At 46.8% G+C, this 15,625-nt stretch overlaps 5 protein-coding genes across 5 annotated transcripts; 3 read left to right on the plus strand and 2 right to left on the minus strand.

Moving 5' to 3' along the window:
• Positions 1-879: 879 nt before the first annotated feature.
• On the minus strand, positions 880-2,796 carry PEX2_009660 (Major facilitator superfamily domain, general substrate transporter; the record flags this gene model as incomplete). Its single annotated transcript, XM_016738243.1, has 3 exons — positions 880-1,814; positions 1,872-2,485; positions 2,537-2,796. 3 exons carry the CDS (start codon positions 2,794-2,796, stop codon positions 880-882), a joined length of 1,809 nt encoding a protein of 602 aa, XP_016594352.1.
• A 2,214-nt stretch (positions 2,797-5,010) lies between these two features.
• PEX2_009670 (alpha-keto acid decarboxylase family protein) lies at positions 5,011-6,890 on the minus strand (the record flags this gene model as incomplete). The annotated part of the gene is made up of 4 exons (XM_016738244.1): positions 5,011-5,100; positions 5,154-5,361; positions 5,413-6,640; positions 6,698-6,890. 4 exons carry the CDS (start codon positions 6,888-6,890, stop codon positions 5,011-5,013), a joined length of 1,719 nt encoding a protein of 572 aa, XP_016594353.1.
• A 466-nt stretch (positions 6,891-7,356) lies between these two features.
• PEX2_009680 (THUMP domain-containing protein) lies at positions 7,357-8,611 on the plus strand (the record flags this gene model as incomplete). The annotated part of the gene is made up of 6 exons (XM_016738245.1): positions 7,357-7,410; positions 7,459-7,590; positions 7,682-7,832; positions 7,927-8,141; positions 8,290-8,430; positions 8,486-8,611. 6 exons carry the CDS (start codon positions 7,357-7,359, stop codon positions 8,609-8,611), a joined length of 819 nt encoding a protein of 272 aa, XP_016594354.1.
• Positions 8,612-10,117: 1,506 nt separating this feature from the next.
• On the plus strand, positions 10,118-11,038 carry PEX2_009690 (phosphotransferase family protein; the record flags this gene model as incomplete). The annotated part of the gene is made up of 1 exon (XM_016738246.1): positions 10,118-11,038. One exon carries the CDS (start codon positions 10,118-10,120, stop codon positions 11,036-11,038), a length of 921 nt encoding a protein of 306 aa, XP_016594355.1.
• Positions 11,039-14,225: 3,187 nt separating this feature from the next.
• On the plus strand, positions 14,226-15,155 carry PEX2_009700 (uncharacterized protein; the record flags this gene model as incomplete). Its single annotated transcript, XM_016738247.1, has 1 exon — positions 14,226-15,155. The coding sequence occupies one exon, from the start codon at positions 14,226-14,228 to the stop codon at positions 15,153-15,155; it is 930 nt and encodes a 309-aa protein (XP_016594356.1).
• Between the last annotated feature and the right edge of the window lie 470 nt (positions 15,156-15,625).

A 15,625-nucleotide genomic window follows, 5' to 3' on the forward strand; every position in this document is an offset into this window, starting at 1 on the left:
GATCAAAAAAGGTCGAATGAAATCCGAGCAAGTGGAAGCGAGCACAGAACACCACAACTCCTTACTTCCAATGTATACGGAAACGAATGGAACTCACCGATAATTCTCGAAGGGATAATATCAAATGGCGTGTCAAATGGCGTTTATATTGCTTTGATGCCTTGAAAAGGATTGTCACGTGGGTCTTGGATTTGGTAACTTCTTCTTCCTTTCCTTTTAGGGTTATAGCAGCACCGGTAGAGTAGTCCTTAGTACTTCGTATCTAGGACATACATATATTTTGTACACAGCAAGAATGAGAGAACAATACGGAGTATATCGTACTTTTTACACTTCCCTTCATGGGATGTCCTCCAGACCCCATCCGAGGCCCTGCAATCTCCTAATCTCACCTTTGGTGGCCCGTGATCACCTGGCACCTGTTACGCGCCAATGACAGCCCTGTGGCGTCTGTCTTCATTTCTAATCTTCTCTTTAGAAACATCGAATGAGACATCTATGGTTGACTGTGCGCGTGGAGCTGCTATGGCCCCGGATACTGGTATAAAAGTAGGCCTCCATGGAGTACTCTATATTTCTACTGTGCGTAATAGAGAAGTCCGTCACTCGAAGAACAGGCTAGAAAGGGGATAAATAAATTAAATTTATTGCGCTAGTAAGCTAACAAAATATATGTAAGACATATTGACTAACTATTGAGAGGCCATAAACATCCACCATCGGACCCATCAAGTGTCCCCATCCCCGGCTATACATAGAAAAGTCCATTTCACAAATTAGGGGTCTTTCACTTTCTTATGCCGCCTATGTGTGAAATGGAAGAAGGCGGGTAAACCATCTACCACAAAAAGATATATAAAAGAAGAATCTAGAAGAAATCTAGAGAACAGTACCCTTATTCTGCTCCTTGTCGACCCTATAGTGTCTCCACATACCGATACATGGTACCGCAAGCACAAGAATCGCCGTCGCAGCAATACATCCGTACTTTTGACTGTAACCGTAGGCGAAGTTGATCGCATCACGCTCCTCAGTGCCGGGCATATACTTCATTTGAGCAACATATCCACCGGCATAGATGGTAGCCCACTGATCCTTAGCACTCTCGGGCAGGGCTTCGCGCAGTCCCTGGGGGAAAGTGTTGGCATAGATGGCAGCGGAGACGGCGTAGCCAATGGCACCACCCAAGTTTGAGAACAGAGAAACCAGCGAGATCATCATGGGAATACCTTCACGGTCCGACGCGCACATGACGGCCATCTGCTCGCCGATGACCATCATACCTCCAGCGAAGGCAATGAAGATCTGGCACATGATCACGTATCCGATGTCGCTGTCCGAGCCGCGGAAGTGGATCATCAGGCCGGCGCCGAGGGTCATCAATGGAAGAGCGAAGAAGAGACAGCTGTACTTGAACTCCTTCACGTAGCGGATCCAAAGTCCGAAGATCGGGGACCAGAAGCAGGATCCTACAGTGTAAATCGCTGTCATGTAGCCGGTCATCGTGACATCGAGGTTGTATACGACCATCACAAAGTAGTAGTAGTACAGATCCCAGGAGTAGAAGCTGAAATAAAGGATAGCCGAGAGACCACAGGCGCCGAAGACGGTGCGGTCCCTAAAGAGTTGGTAGGGTATGAAGTGGGTGCGGGCAAACCATTTTTCCCAGGCCGCAAAAACGAAGAAGAGAGAGAAGCCAATGACCAGGGGCGCGATAAAGGCGGCTTCGCTGTACTGTGCACGGCCGTAGTTGGCCAAGCTGAAGGGAAGAAGGAACAAGATGAAAGCTGCCATCAGGATGAAAGCACCGATAACTGTAATTTCGGTTAGTACTAGATTACTGACAGACAGAAGGAGCGACTTATACTCACTATCAAACTCATGTAGATAGTGAACGATGGACTGCATAGTAGTCCGGCCGCTAACTGGGCGCCGCAAGACACCCATCTTGCGGGCCTTGTTCTCATAATACTTGAAGACACCAGCCAGGGGCAAGAAGACAAAGGGCATGATAATAGCAAAAGAGCCATAAGCCCAGCGCCAGTTGGAAGTCTTTAGGAAATGCGTAGCAGCCAGGGGGCCCGTGAACGAAGTGCAGATAAAGGGCGTGGAGGCAAAGGCAAAGGCAAAAGCACGGTTGCGCATGCCCGAAGTATCGGCAATGAAGATGTCCAATATGATATAGATCGCATCATATCCAACCCAGTAAAGAACGTAACCGGCAGCATAACTGTTGGCGTTGTTGCAAGCAGCAAGGATGATGATACCGAGGATATACACACCCGTGAAGATGATGAGACCTTCAGCACGTCCCCACAAGGTCAAAATCTTTCCAATGGGGAGCTTGAGAACTCCACCAACAATACTTGCCAGAATGGTAGCTGTGCTGACCTGAGAAGCATTCTGAAAATTGGAATAGGCATAGTAGAGGACATTGGAACCGATAGAGGAATGCAAGGCAAGCATGAAGAAACAGATCCAGATCCTATAGATGTTAGAGTCTAGTTCATCTGCCGTTCTTTTCCATAGTACTTACCAAGCATAGGTCGCAAAAACAGCCTTTTTGCTCCAAACTAAAGCAACAGCCTCGGCCTTGCGAACGCCATCTGCAGCATTTGCACTGACCTCGTCGGGATGCTCTCGGATCTCCTTCTCTGCACGACCTAGGTTGTTCAGGCTACCATCTGCTGTATTCTGCTCCACATTTATATCGGTCTTCTCGTTTTCTTGAGTTGGACGCAGATCCTCAACGATTGCATTGTCCTTCCGACCACGAGTCAGGTTGATGACACCCATAGCTTATAGGGCAGGAGAATTTCTCTTTTATAAGGAGCCCGGAAGGAACGATTGAGAGTATGGGCAAGAAAAAGGAAAGAAAAGGGACGATCCGAGGGTTCAATTATATATATAGCATCTACAGAGATTTTAGTGTTTGCATTCCTTACGGCAGTTAACCAAGAAAACTGAGATGCTGTAGCTAGTACACCGAAGTGCCCGAGATAAACGGATCAGATAACCCAAACCATGGAATTAGACTCTAAAACCGGTCTAGCCGGCACATTTCCGCACCATGATTGGGTTGGAAATGAGGAATGGGCCTATCGGCCAGGTCCGGCTTGTCTCCAGGGTTTGGCTAACCAGCTTGAGAAAAGCCGCTTTGCCGGTAGTCGTGGTAGGCGGATGGAATTTTCTTTTTGGCGTTTTGTTATCTTCCTAGGCCTTTATCTTATTTATAATACTGGAAGTGGTAGGTATGTTTGACTGGGATATCTAAGGGTATCAAATACCACTTGGAAAATACCCTATTCAAATGCCAATCCTCCCACTCAATGAACCAAACGGTGGTGGCATTACCAAACCCCTCAGACCTCCAATGAAAATGCAGCCAGTTCCGACGCCACAGGCTTATTTTGCACGAAGTGGAGAAGCAGGTAATAATCATATGCTTTTCGGAGCTCCACCCGAAGTCAGTAGGACGTCACGGTATGCAGAGATGGCCCTTTCATAAACAATTTGTCGTAGGCTTTAGATGAATAGTGTGTGAACTAGAAATGATGAATAGGCACTAGTTTCTGCACATGAACATAAGGCTACTGTCACACACTTTGATCTATCTTATCAGATGAAGATTATCAGATCAATCCAAACTCAAATGCCGTCCACGGGTGTATGGATCGCTCTCGGGCCATTCGTTCCAAGGTTTCCTTTAAGTTTCTCAGCCCTCGGCCACTATCGGTATTCATTTTCTGGTCTCAAGAGAAGATTTTTTTCTCAAGATTTTTTTTTTGCCGTCGGGGCGAACTCCGTAGATCTGGATCTATCTTGTCACACTATGAAGTATTCACAAGCTTAGCTCTAGTTTGATATGATTCACTGATTTGCTTTGAGCATAAGCCGAAGTGTCCACGGTGCTCGTTCGGCCATATCTATTCTTCGCTACCGAGGGCTCCCGGATGGATCATTGCTGTTTCCGTAATTGCCGCAAGCGAGTGGTTCGGAAGAGGGTTTCCTTCTGGCTAGTATATTCCTTTTTTTTTTTTTTTCCTTTTTCTTATTCCACGTGGATAACGAACCATACTTTATGTCAAACCAGGAATATGCCCCCCTGGCCCTAAATATGAACCTTGGTTTTCGTTATGGTCTAGTGGTAAAATGGCTGTATTTTTTCCACACTTTAGTTGAATCAGATCGGTATAGCATACGGGGATGAGGCTGAGGCTCTTTATTTCTCTCACCGATAGGCGTTCCAAATCCTAGCCAAGGCAAATATCCTCGATATTCCAAAAATGAGGAACGCACTCGCATTTGATACCCTTAATTTCTCCCTGGGAATCTTTAGACACGGTTCACTATTCTCGCACAGACAATCACTGGACAACAGCGAGCTATTCCCACCGAGACATCCCAGTCTGCACATGGAATGCATTAAAAGGAAGACGCCACTTCCTACTTGCCATGGACAGGATAGCGTACCAAGTCTTGGAAAGAAATTATGAACTGCTACAAACGACCTGGTATGTTATTGGGTTGAAAAACGAGACGAAGAGCGAAAATTAAGTAGAACCTACTCGAGAAACATTGGAACCATTTACCTTAGTAGTTTATGCAGTTTTAACTTTTGACTACGAGATGCTTGTTTTGAAATTTTACATAGGTGGCGCTAGCCTTGTACTACTAGCTGGATTGGCGTTGCATGTTGCATATCTTTATGCACTTGATAGCTTGATAAATCTACGCCAGACCTTTCTAAATTATATGGGCAGATGAATAGACTTATGTATGAAGATTTCATTGTATTTCGTGACTGAGTAGCGAAGATGTTCATGTTACTCACTAACGAGCGTTATTAAATCCAGCCGGTATGTGGCTAGCCCTTTCGAAGCAAACGCCGTGAAAATAGAAAACAATCTAATAAGGCCTAGATAATCCAGAGTTGAGATATCATGTTGCTTTCGTGTGCATCGTGACATTACGACAAGAGTCATAATATGTTCTCGCGCTGCGAACGGCTTATTCGCCGCTGTTGCGGTGCGCGGCAGCCTCAGCGGTCAGCTTCAAGGCCGCAGGGGCGTCATCGCGAGGCATGTACAACTCGACCAGCTAGATAGTGCGTTAGCAGACAGTTCGCAGACTTCCTTTTGTTGATAACTCACTCGAAGCTTGTCAGATACGTTGAACTCCTCGTCAGCGAACAGCTGGTTGAGTTCGTCACGGGTCTTGATACGGTAGCCTTGGTAGTTGTCCTTGGCTCCGAAGACAGTGGGAATGTTGGCAAATTCCCATGGCTGGATGTCGTTGTAACCTGCGTCCCATCCGTGGATGTATCGCTCGATAGTGTAACCGTCGTTGCAGATAACGAAGCTGGAGATGGTCAGTTTGTGATATGAGAGTTGGGTTGATGGTAATACGTACACGATAGGGTTCAAATTATTCTTCAGGATAGTGCTTAGTTCCTGTACAGTGAGTTGGATACTTCCGTCGCCGATGAAGAGGATGGTTCGGCGGTCTTTCTGCTCCTTAGCAGCGAGAGCAGCACCCTGACAGGCTCCCATGGAATATCCAATGCTGCCCCAAAGAACTTGGCTGATAGCAGTCACGTTGGCGGGGAAGCGAGTCTCCCAAATACCAAAGTTGGCAGTGCCAGTCTCCGTAAGGACGATATCCTTCTCCTTTAGCCACTGTCCGACGCTGGGCCAGAGCCACTTATGGGTAATGGTTTGGTCGGTGGATGTTTGCTCGCTCTCGGGTAGTCGGTTCGTGATCAGAGGGATAGGAGCAGGGTCCAGAGGATTCATGCGCTCAACAACCTTCCTCAGGACACCTTTCATGTTGATATCAGGATACTCCGAGTACCGCACTCTCACAAAGGTGCTGTGGAAGTCAATGGTGTTCAGCTGTCCAACACGATAAGTGAAACCGGTAGTGTTGAAATCGGACTTGATCGCTCCAATGCTCAGAATGAGGTCAGAGGACTCGACGGCCTCACTAACTCCAGCGTTAGACCCATTGCCAGCATAAACACCACCGAAGTTCTTGTGATCTTCGTTCACGGCTCCCTTGCCCATCGGTGTCACAAAGGTTGGTAGGCCAGACTTCTCCACCAAGGCGCGCACTTCTTCTAGTGCACGGTGACGAATGGCACAGGCGTCAACCAAGATGACAGGGTTCTTTGCGGCATGGAGATACTTCAGGACAACATCGACAACGTAGTCCTCCTTCTCCGGGTCATTCTTAGGCAGTGCAAGATCAATCGGGGTATTCAGGCGATCGCCGTTGACCTTTGCAGCGACCATATCTGTTGGCAGGGTGATGTACACCGGACGACTGCGGATCCAGCATTCACGAATCGCGCTGTCGATCAGAGTGGCTGCGTCGTGGGGGTCGTTCAGGCGTGCAACGTAACACGAAATACCCGCGCTCATCTTGGTGAAGACATTGAAGTCTCCATTTCCGAGAGTGTGGTGGAGCAACATTCCATCTCTTTGAGACTGAGTGGTGGGCTGGCCAACGATGTGGATGACTGGGACGAATTCGGAGTATGAGCCTGCGATGGCATTGAGGGCGGACAGCTCTCCAACACCGAATGTGGTGACAAGAGCACTGATGCCGTTCACACGAGCATAGCCATCGGCGGCGTATCCTAAGAGGAACAAGTGTTAGATACCGATCGGATCGTTCGTAGTATAGCCTGTCTTACCGGCATTGAGTTCGTTGCAGTTTCCAACCCAGCTGAGATCACACTTGGGGAGGTAATCCAATGCTGCAAGATTGTAGTCACCGGGTAGGCCATGCACTGAGCGGATTCCAACCTCGCGAAGACGTCGGAATAAGTACTCAGCAACATCCATAGGATTCTGTAGCTCCTTGGTAGCGATATCGGTAGTTGCCATGATGAATTGATGTGTTTGTAGAGATGTAGATAGAAAGAGAAGGATGGAAGGGTAAGAAGTGAGAGGTGAGGTCAAGAGGTATTAGATATATAATAAAACGCAATCTGGAACTTTTGTTGCTTTCCGGATGAGTACAAGGGTGAGACCACTTTTAACTACGTCATCGACTTGATGTCATACCACCACTCTATGTTTTTATGATATTGGATGTTGTGCTATTTAGAGACATTTAGAGCCACCTAGAACGCTAAGAGAGATAAGAGTTTGTTACGTATTTAGCGTCTATAAACATCCGGCAATATACCGCATACAATACTTCACCGGAGCACATAGTACGATGTAATAAGCATATGTTGTTGAAACCCGGCTAACCCCAATCACAGCCATATCCCGGCCGATCACACAAAACTCCCACCCCCACCACCTCAGACCACCATCCTGGCATATCAAAGCTTGGTTTATCTAAATGGGGAAAAGAGCTATGCCTGACAGATCAAACCACTCCTCAAAGAGGAAAAAGGTTAGTTTCCACAAAATCTTGATTGCTAGATAGCACTAACGGGATTAGGGTGGCGGTGGAAAATATGGAAATCAGAAGAGTCGCGTCCCTATTGAATCTGGTGATGTGGGTGTCTTTGTGACATGCGATATGGGCAGAGAAGCAAAATGTCTGAACGAGGCAATGGACATTTTTTCTCAGGTGAGAAGCATTTTTCTTCTTTTTTTCCCCCCTCTTTTTTCACCCGTCTGCGAAGATTATTCCTACAATTTTGCTAACCTTTTACCTCTAGGCCATTGAGGGCACTGAACATCAACAGGAAGAGGAGCCCGATACTGATGATGAAGATATCGAGGCTCAGATCCGAAGGGAACTGGAGGGCCTACAGCCCAACAAAGACAAAACTCGTCAATTCCGGCCCATACAGATGGAAATGCCGTGTGGTAGGTCTACGATGATTCCCAAAAAAAAAAAAAAAAAGCCATTTCGCTTATGCGCTCAGGGCTAGGAATTTTTATTAGTGCTAATCCCTGATAGTGACATTCATGCGTCTCGATCCCTCAATAGACCCAGTGCAGCTTGTGCACCGTCTGTGTAGCGAAGCACACGCCCATCCGGAGACTAAGAAGAGTCGGTGGATTAAGCGCATGCATCCGGTCACGTCAATCCGTAAGACGATGAGTGTGGATCTAACGGCTTTTGCGAAAGAGATTCTCAAGCCTCATTTCCATTCGGGAGGGCCGCCGAAGACGGTGAGTTTAAGGGCCCCCCCATGTCCCTCCCCCCCCTATTTGAGCCTTTGGCTGTCGGAGATCCTACTGATCTGGGAAATGATCCGATCATTTATCTCGCTGTGAGGGGAAATATACTTTGGGCATTGCTAATTTGTCATTTACTTAGTACGCTATTCGGCCGACTGTGCGAGGCAACTCGAAGCTCAACAGAGACATTATTATTAAAACTGTCGCTGATGCTGTTGGACCGGAACATCCGGTGAATTTGACGAACTATGATCTAATGATCCTCGTCGATGTTGCCCAAGTAAGTACTAGAAAACGAACTTTCTCCTAGTGGGTCTTTAACTGACTCGTTGCAGAATGTGATTGGTATGAGTGTAGTGCAAGGTGATTATGATAAGCTGAAACGGTTCAACTTGGCCGAAATCTACGACCCTTCACCGAAAGAAGAGCCCGCAGCTAAGGCCACTGAGTCTAAGGCCTAGTAACTATCAGTGGCGCAGTATGTTGTACTTTCCACAGTAGACACCACGTCACTTTAATGGAATTTTGTTGTACCTACTATCACCCATGCTACTAGTTGTTTCCTCGTTTGTCTTCTATTCTGTCTTCTATCATTGCGATCAATTCAATAAAGGTATCTCAACAAAGACCAGGACTTTGACATCCTCGATATTGGGGTTCTTATCGAATGCATGATCTATGCGACTTTTCTCGTAAACAATTACGTTCAGTGGGAGGCCCTTCTCCACTTATCATTATTATCGAAGTTTGCGCGACTCGGGAAAGTTAGAGTGGATATGTATTGACACGACATCAAATATATCCACACTAAAAGCACACTACTTGACATTGGACTCTCAATGTTTGCTACAACATACATATCACATCCCCTGCAGCTAATCTTGGAAGATACTATATCAGCCCAAAAATCCCGGGCCGCGACTGGGTTCATGCAGTCATAAACCGTCCACGGCCCCCGGGGTCCCGGGTGGCATTGACAAATCAGCTCCACAACCAAAAAAGAGCCCAAAAGGATTATGAAATAAAAGACGGAAGCTATATGCAGATCTAAGGGTCCATTCCAAAGGTTACTTCAGAAAGGATTTGTAATGCAAGTCATTTTATTTAAGAGTAAAAATCTCCGGTGGCTTGCATAGACCTCGGGAGTATTTCCGACCCAGAAATCAGAGGCGATTTCTAATAGACAGAACCGGACTAGTTTCAAATTCCAACACGGTTCAACGCCAAATGTAATAAGCGAAGTACATTCGGAAAGTAGCCGAGAAGAAGAAATAGAACCTTGGGATGTTCTATAATTCTGGATCTAACGGGAGGAATTCGGCAAGAAACGATTGTGATTGGTCAAGGGGTAAGGTGCTCGGATGATCACCTTTCTTAGAGCGGGATCTCTAGGCGAGACGGCTTCACTTAATTTACTTGTTCCCATATTTCTTATGAATCGTGAGCCAATGTGATAACAGCGTCCTTGTTCTCGCTTGTGAATACTTCCCCAGCGAAACATGTTCTTCTAATTTGACTCCGCTTTCTATCTTCAACCTCGGATAGTAATGCTTTCTCTTTCGTATCTCGCGTGGAGAAACCTAGAAGGGAGAGTCATGGCGCTGAAAATACTACGCTGTCACCGTCTTTCTTTTGCAGGCTACGTACGTAGGCGACAATCCTGGCGGTCTGGGTTGCTCGATTGATACTGGAGAACCTCCTAGGAGTACTCCATATGGATTCTTTCGCGTATTCTCTGTTCTAGAAGCGAGATTTGCGCCACGTATGCTGGGAGTATGCTTTTTAGGCCAAACTATCTCCTCGGCATATATCCGGCTCTGACTTGCAAGGTCTCTGATTTGCGATAGCCTTGTTCATACATCACCCCCTGTCAATATCTTTTGCAAGGTTCATGAGTCGTCATAGCCTTGCTTATATAGCATCCCCCTCTGTTGTGGGCACCCATATCCCCTACTAAATAGATCACGATGCAGCAACTCAACTTGCAAACATGGTCTGCGATGCCGTTACTCAAGGGAACAAACGGCCACAGCGAACCTTTCTATCGGCAGTCTCGTGCCGCTGAGGTAGACGAACATCATAGACTGGACGATGTTCTCTCGCTGCTGTTTCCTTCCACAGTTCGAGTGCAACACTCGCGTCCGATTTTCGGTCACATACATTCATTGAGGCTTCTGACACTGTCGAATGGAGCTCATTTGTTGTTAAAAGGGTCCCCATCATCAAGGACCGCTCTCCTTCGACGTGAGCGGTCGTTCCTCGAAACCGAAGCCCAGTTTCTCGCCCTTCTAACGCAAAGTGCAAACCCTTGTATCCCCCAGCTCTATCATTATGATCCCCATGGAAGACTCTGGGGATCTGCCTACTTGATCCGACAGTATATGGAAGGGAAGAGTCTGTCAGAGTTGGAAGCCGAGCTCACCCCACGGCAACGAGACGGTATCGACCGCCACTTGGGCTTCTTAGCGAGCGCCATCAGTCAGAATGCCGCCCCTGGGTTTGGGTCTTTGCAGCAAGTGGCACACGGCGCTGGAAGGCCCTCCTGGCGAGAGGCCTTCTGTGCCCTGTTTGAAGGAATTCTTCGCGACGCCGAGGACACTTTCATCCACCTTCCTTACTCAGAGATCCGACACGAACTGAACCGCCTGGCACCAGCTCTTGAAAGTGTATCGCTGCCACGTCTTGTGGTCGTGGACTTTGGTCGACCCTCCCACGTTCTGGTAAACGAGGAGTCTGGACAGTTGTCGGGAATTGTGGACTTCAGCAGTGCCGTGTGGGGTGATGTGTTGATGGCAGAGATCTTCGCGAACGCGTCCCCGGCGGTCTTGCAGGGAGCAGGGATGGCGGTGTCCAGGACAAGAGAGGAAAATATTCGGCTGGTCTTGTAGGTTTTTGGAATACTGTCTACCATCTCACTTTAGTGCACTGTTGCTAACTTTCTCTTTTCAATTTAGGTATGCGTGCTACCGGCTGGTGTCCCAAATCACCGTGCAATATTATCGAAACCGAGACGAGACGAGCGAATTTGATGCGCGGAGACGATTGATAACCACGATTGCGGAAATGACGAGGCTTAGACTGGCATAACGGGGCAAAATGATTTAACTGGTGCCTTATATGACCAATGTGATACCTAGATGATCACCATTAGACTGGTTCTGTTGCATAGCGAGGTTCCTTCCAGCGACGGGCCGGCCCTATTTAGCTGCATGCGATTTGGAGTTTTTTTTTTTTTGGTGCATTGACATATAGCGTTTTTATCAAGCGGTTCCCAATCGAAAAAAAAATTGTTCTCATATCAATCTATATGTGCCTATACGTACCGGATTTTCCCTGGCGGGTGGGGCTTTCCTATTTGAGCTGCCGCCGCTTTTATGAGGGTGCTTAGGCTCAGGCTCACTGAGAGGCTCAGATCAGTCACGTGTAGAATGACTGATGCTGAGTGAGTGCTCATTGGATGCTCTCTGATTACTCGGTGATGCCTACCTCCAGGGCTCCAGGGCTCCAGGGCTAGGTACCTACCCGTGGACTGTCTACTCCGTAATCAGTGAGCAATGTCGAACTGGGCACCTCGGACTGCTGAGTCAGGTTTCTAACACAAAAGCCCGCGGGCCCATATATTGATTAGTCAGGCTGTCTGTTAAAGTTCGTGTTTCTAGCATAATATGGGAGTTCAATACCACCGAAGTTGACCCAATCTCTCATACCCATAAATACAGGCATATTTCTGTCATAATAAAATGATGACATAGCGTTGTGCAAACGGCAGAAATCTGTTGTGCGCGGACGGGGACCCTTCCAACTTCTTAAGGATGGTATGTCAGCATAAGATAGCCCTTCTAAAGAAAATGCTGCCCAAATCAAACATCATGGCGCTGTCGAAACTAACCTTTATCCTCTGTCACATGTTTAGAATAGGATTATAATTTCCATGGTTAGCCTGTGGACAAAAATTTATGATTAACAGTTCGACATGATTACGTAGAAACTTGCTCGTCCTAGGATGGCGATATGCACTCCTAGGTGAGCAATATGCGCTCCTAGGAATATATTGGCACCCAGGAACCTCCCTGAGTACTCCTAGAGACCAGCTTCCTGCCCTAGGAGCGGCTGTGTCGTTCCTAGGAGCCCCTGGATGTCTACTTGTAGTTGGGCCTATACTCTAGAACCCGGACCAGAGAATATATTGACTGTATATCACGCTATGAAAAGTATGACTTGCTCGACTTTATTGTCTATCTAGGTTTCTTTCCTTAGCGGCCTGTTTATCATATGTGTCAGATCTCATCGTCTCTCTGTAGCCTAGCTTCTACAACTCTCTACTCAATCAATCTCACATTCACCATGCACTTCGACGTAGTCCTCTCTTGACAATACGCTCTTGTACCCACCTCTTGATCCTGGGACAAAAGGTAGGGTTCCTAGGAGCAGGGTGGCTCGGATTTAAGATACCGGCAATTTGAAGACTATCAGCAGTTGAGTATTTCAGAGAGCGACCCCTCTTTCCAAAATATATGCCACGAATTTTGAATCTCATTAGTTTAGAGTCTCTTTTCATAACCAACCTCTTAGACCAATCATATATCAATACCCTAAGTTCATCGGCTCTGCGAAGATGCCGCTTTTAAAATTTCTATTGGAAACTCTTCTGTGGATTAGCAATACTCTCGGTAAGAAAGACCTTCGAAACCTTTATCTTACGTCTCGAGAATTCAAAATTATCTTCAGAAAGGGCCTTTTCGGTAGCATCGACTTTGGAGAAACCCCGTCGATTCACTGGGCGATCGATCATAGAAGTTTAGGCGTCATATCATGTGGGTGTCAGGCTTTTTCTACGGAGCCCTTAGAACTCAAGCTAGACTTTAGGGAGGGCTTCAAAATCCATGCGGCAGCAAAAAGCACATTAAGTGATAGAAGCAGAGCTTAGTCCTCCAGTCCTAATATGCCACCGTTCGATCAATCTAAATAAAACCGTTTGTGTGCACCGGATACTAGATGAGTAATTTATGAATACTTTGAGAAGATGGCATATCTGGCTTTTTGTATTAGGCTTCCTTTAAGCCCCACAAATCAGCGTGGGAAATTTTCGTCTAGCCAAACTTCGACTACAGCTGGATTGATGGCGGGACTACGAGTACTTGGTAACTGGTATTGGTTGCTAGTGAGTGTCTTGGGTTGAGTATGATGTCTTTATAGAAGCTAACGAATCTTCTAGGTCTTGGCGGTGCTCCTTAGCAAGGATTAAGTCTTATTTCTTGGTGATATAGGGTTGGGGGTTAATTTGCTTAGGCTTATTTCTTTTGGCAAACTTTTCCGATTTGTTGTCCGGGTATGTCGACGTCTGAACCCAAGTGCTATTTAAATAATTTGCTATACTAAGCGCTTTTTGGTAGACATTTTGTGTCGTTGGCGTACATTCACCTTGCAGTCATGTCCTAATATCATCTTAAGCTAAATGAATCAGATTATATGTTGTACTAAGGAGGAGCATCTGTTAGAAGCGGTATCTCCTAGAGTCCACTCTACTCCTTCCTTATTTCACTAGGCAGGAAATGTCACCTAGGCACCTTCCTCATCGGACCTCTCTTTCCTTTATTTTCTCCCCTTCCCCTCTCTCTTCTTTCTTTTTGTCTTATCCCTTCCCTCTCATCTCTTCTTTCACTCTTCTCATTCTCTTCATCCAATCACCTGTTCTCGCTCTCTCTCTCTTCATCATCAACGAGGACGAGAACCATTACTACAGCCACTATCTCTTGCCTACTGGCATAGTGTGCCGATCATCTACACCCATTCTCCCTCCCTCTCTCTTCATCATCAACGAGGACGAGAACCATTACTACAGCCACTGTCTCTTGCCTACTGGCATAGTGTGCCGATCATCTACACCACCCATTCTCCCTCTCTCTCTCTTCATCATCAACGAGGACGAGAACCATTACTACAGCCACTATCTCTTGCCTACTAGCACAGTGTGCTGATCATTCTCAAGTTTCATCCGATTGGCAAGGTAAGGATGACTCATTACTCCAAACCTTATCCGAAACTTACTAAGACCATATAGTTTCGGACGCCGGAATGTCTGCACCTTCTATCCTCCTGAATCCCCTTTCGGAAAACCTTACGTTGGCCTTGAAGACCAGGCATTCAGAGATGTCTGATGACTCGGACTCTCCAGAAGTCGAGCACTCAGACGTCGAGTGCTTCGAGGCGCTACCCGACGACACAGTCGAAGCCATCGGGTCGACGGAGAGTGCTATCCGGAAGATTATCAGAGAAAAAAAAGAAACGACCGACGTGTTGAAATATATACGTTTTACAAACGTCCCACCAGCTATTGCGGACAAGTTTTCTTTACGCAATACTCGGCAGATGTTTAATCGCAGCACTCGATATATGATCATCAAGCTCTTAACTGGGGCCCATGAAGCAGCTTCACGCGGCCTAGGTGGTGCAGTGCAAAATGAGATATACAATATGGGGCTGGACGAGTCGATCCGCCCGTTAGGGTCCAAAACCATCCAAGGTGTGTTTTGCAGAAAGGAGGCCGACGCGGCGTATGGCCCTGCGCAACCTGTTCCAGGTCGCGATCCAAGATGGCCGACCGTTGTGGTGGAAGTGGGAGTATCAGAGTCATATCGAAAGCTGCGGGCAGATGCAGAATGGTGGCTCACGAACTCGAGGGGCGATGTGAAGCTTGTAATTATCGTGTCCATTAGTCGAAAGACCCCCAACATCAAGTTTGAGGCTGTTGCTTTGGACTCGACCGTCAACTCATTGCGACTGCAGCGGCCCCGCTACGTCCCAAAGATTCGGCAGACTATTACGGCATCCCGCGACGCAAACAAACCCAACTCGATAATTACCATCAGGCCAGCAGTACCTTTCATCATCGGGTTTGAAGAATTGTTTTGTCGTCAACCAGTCCCGCCTGAACACGACATTGAACTATCACCTGATCGGTTGGGACGGATCTCAAAACACGTGTGGGGGGAGCAAGAATTCTAGCTTATTATTACTTCTATACCTCTGTGAGTTCTCTTAGGTAGCTTCTTCAATGACACAATCTTTGCTACAATAATCGTGGAGTTATTGTTAAAATGCTGTGTAGATTTTTGAGGACAGGGGACGCGACAGAGGTAATCCCTAATGGCACAGAAAAATCCCTACTGGCACAGATGCCTAAACCTAGTTAGGATAGTTGTCCTTGGCGCTCTATTTTCAATACAAGTGCAATTTAATATGGTATCGCCATAGTAAAAAACACTGCCCCAACCACTTTAGCCACATTGATCTGCTCTGTACCTATAGACTCGGCCCTATACGATTAAGGCATTGCTAGGCTTGTAAGCGAAGTATTCCGAGGGGAATTCCTAGGAGCATAGGCTGAAATGGAAAAGGAAAGGTCTCGAGTGCCAGGCATTATCCGGTACATATGGAATAGAACAATAAGAGACAAGAAACAAAGAAAGAATCAA

Source organism: Penicillium expansum, assembly GCF_000769745.1.
Source record: "Penicillium expansum strain MD-8 chromosome Unknown contig25, whole genome shotgun sequence".
Taxonomy (NCBI): domain Eukaryota; kingdom Fungi; phylum Ascomycota; class Eurotiomycetes; order Eurotiales; family Aspergillaceae; genus Penicillium; species Penicillium expansum.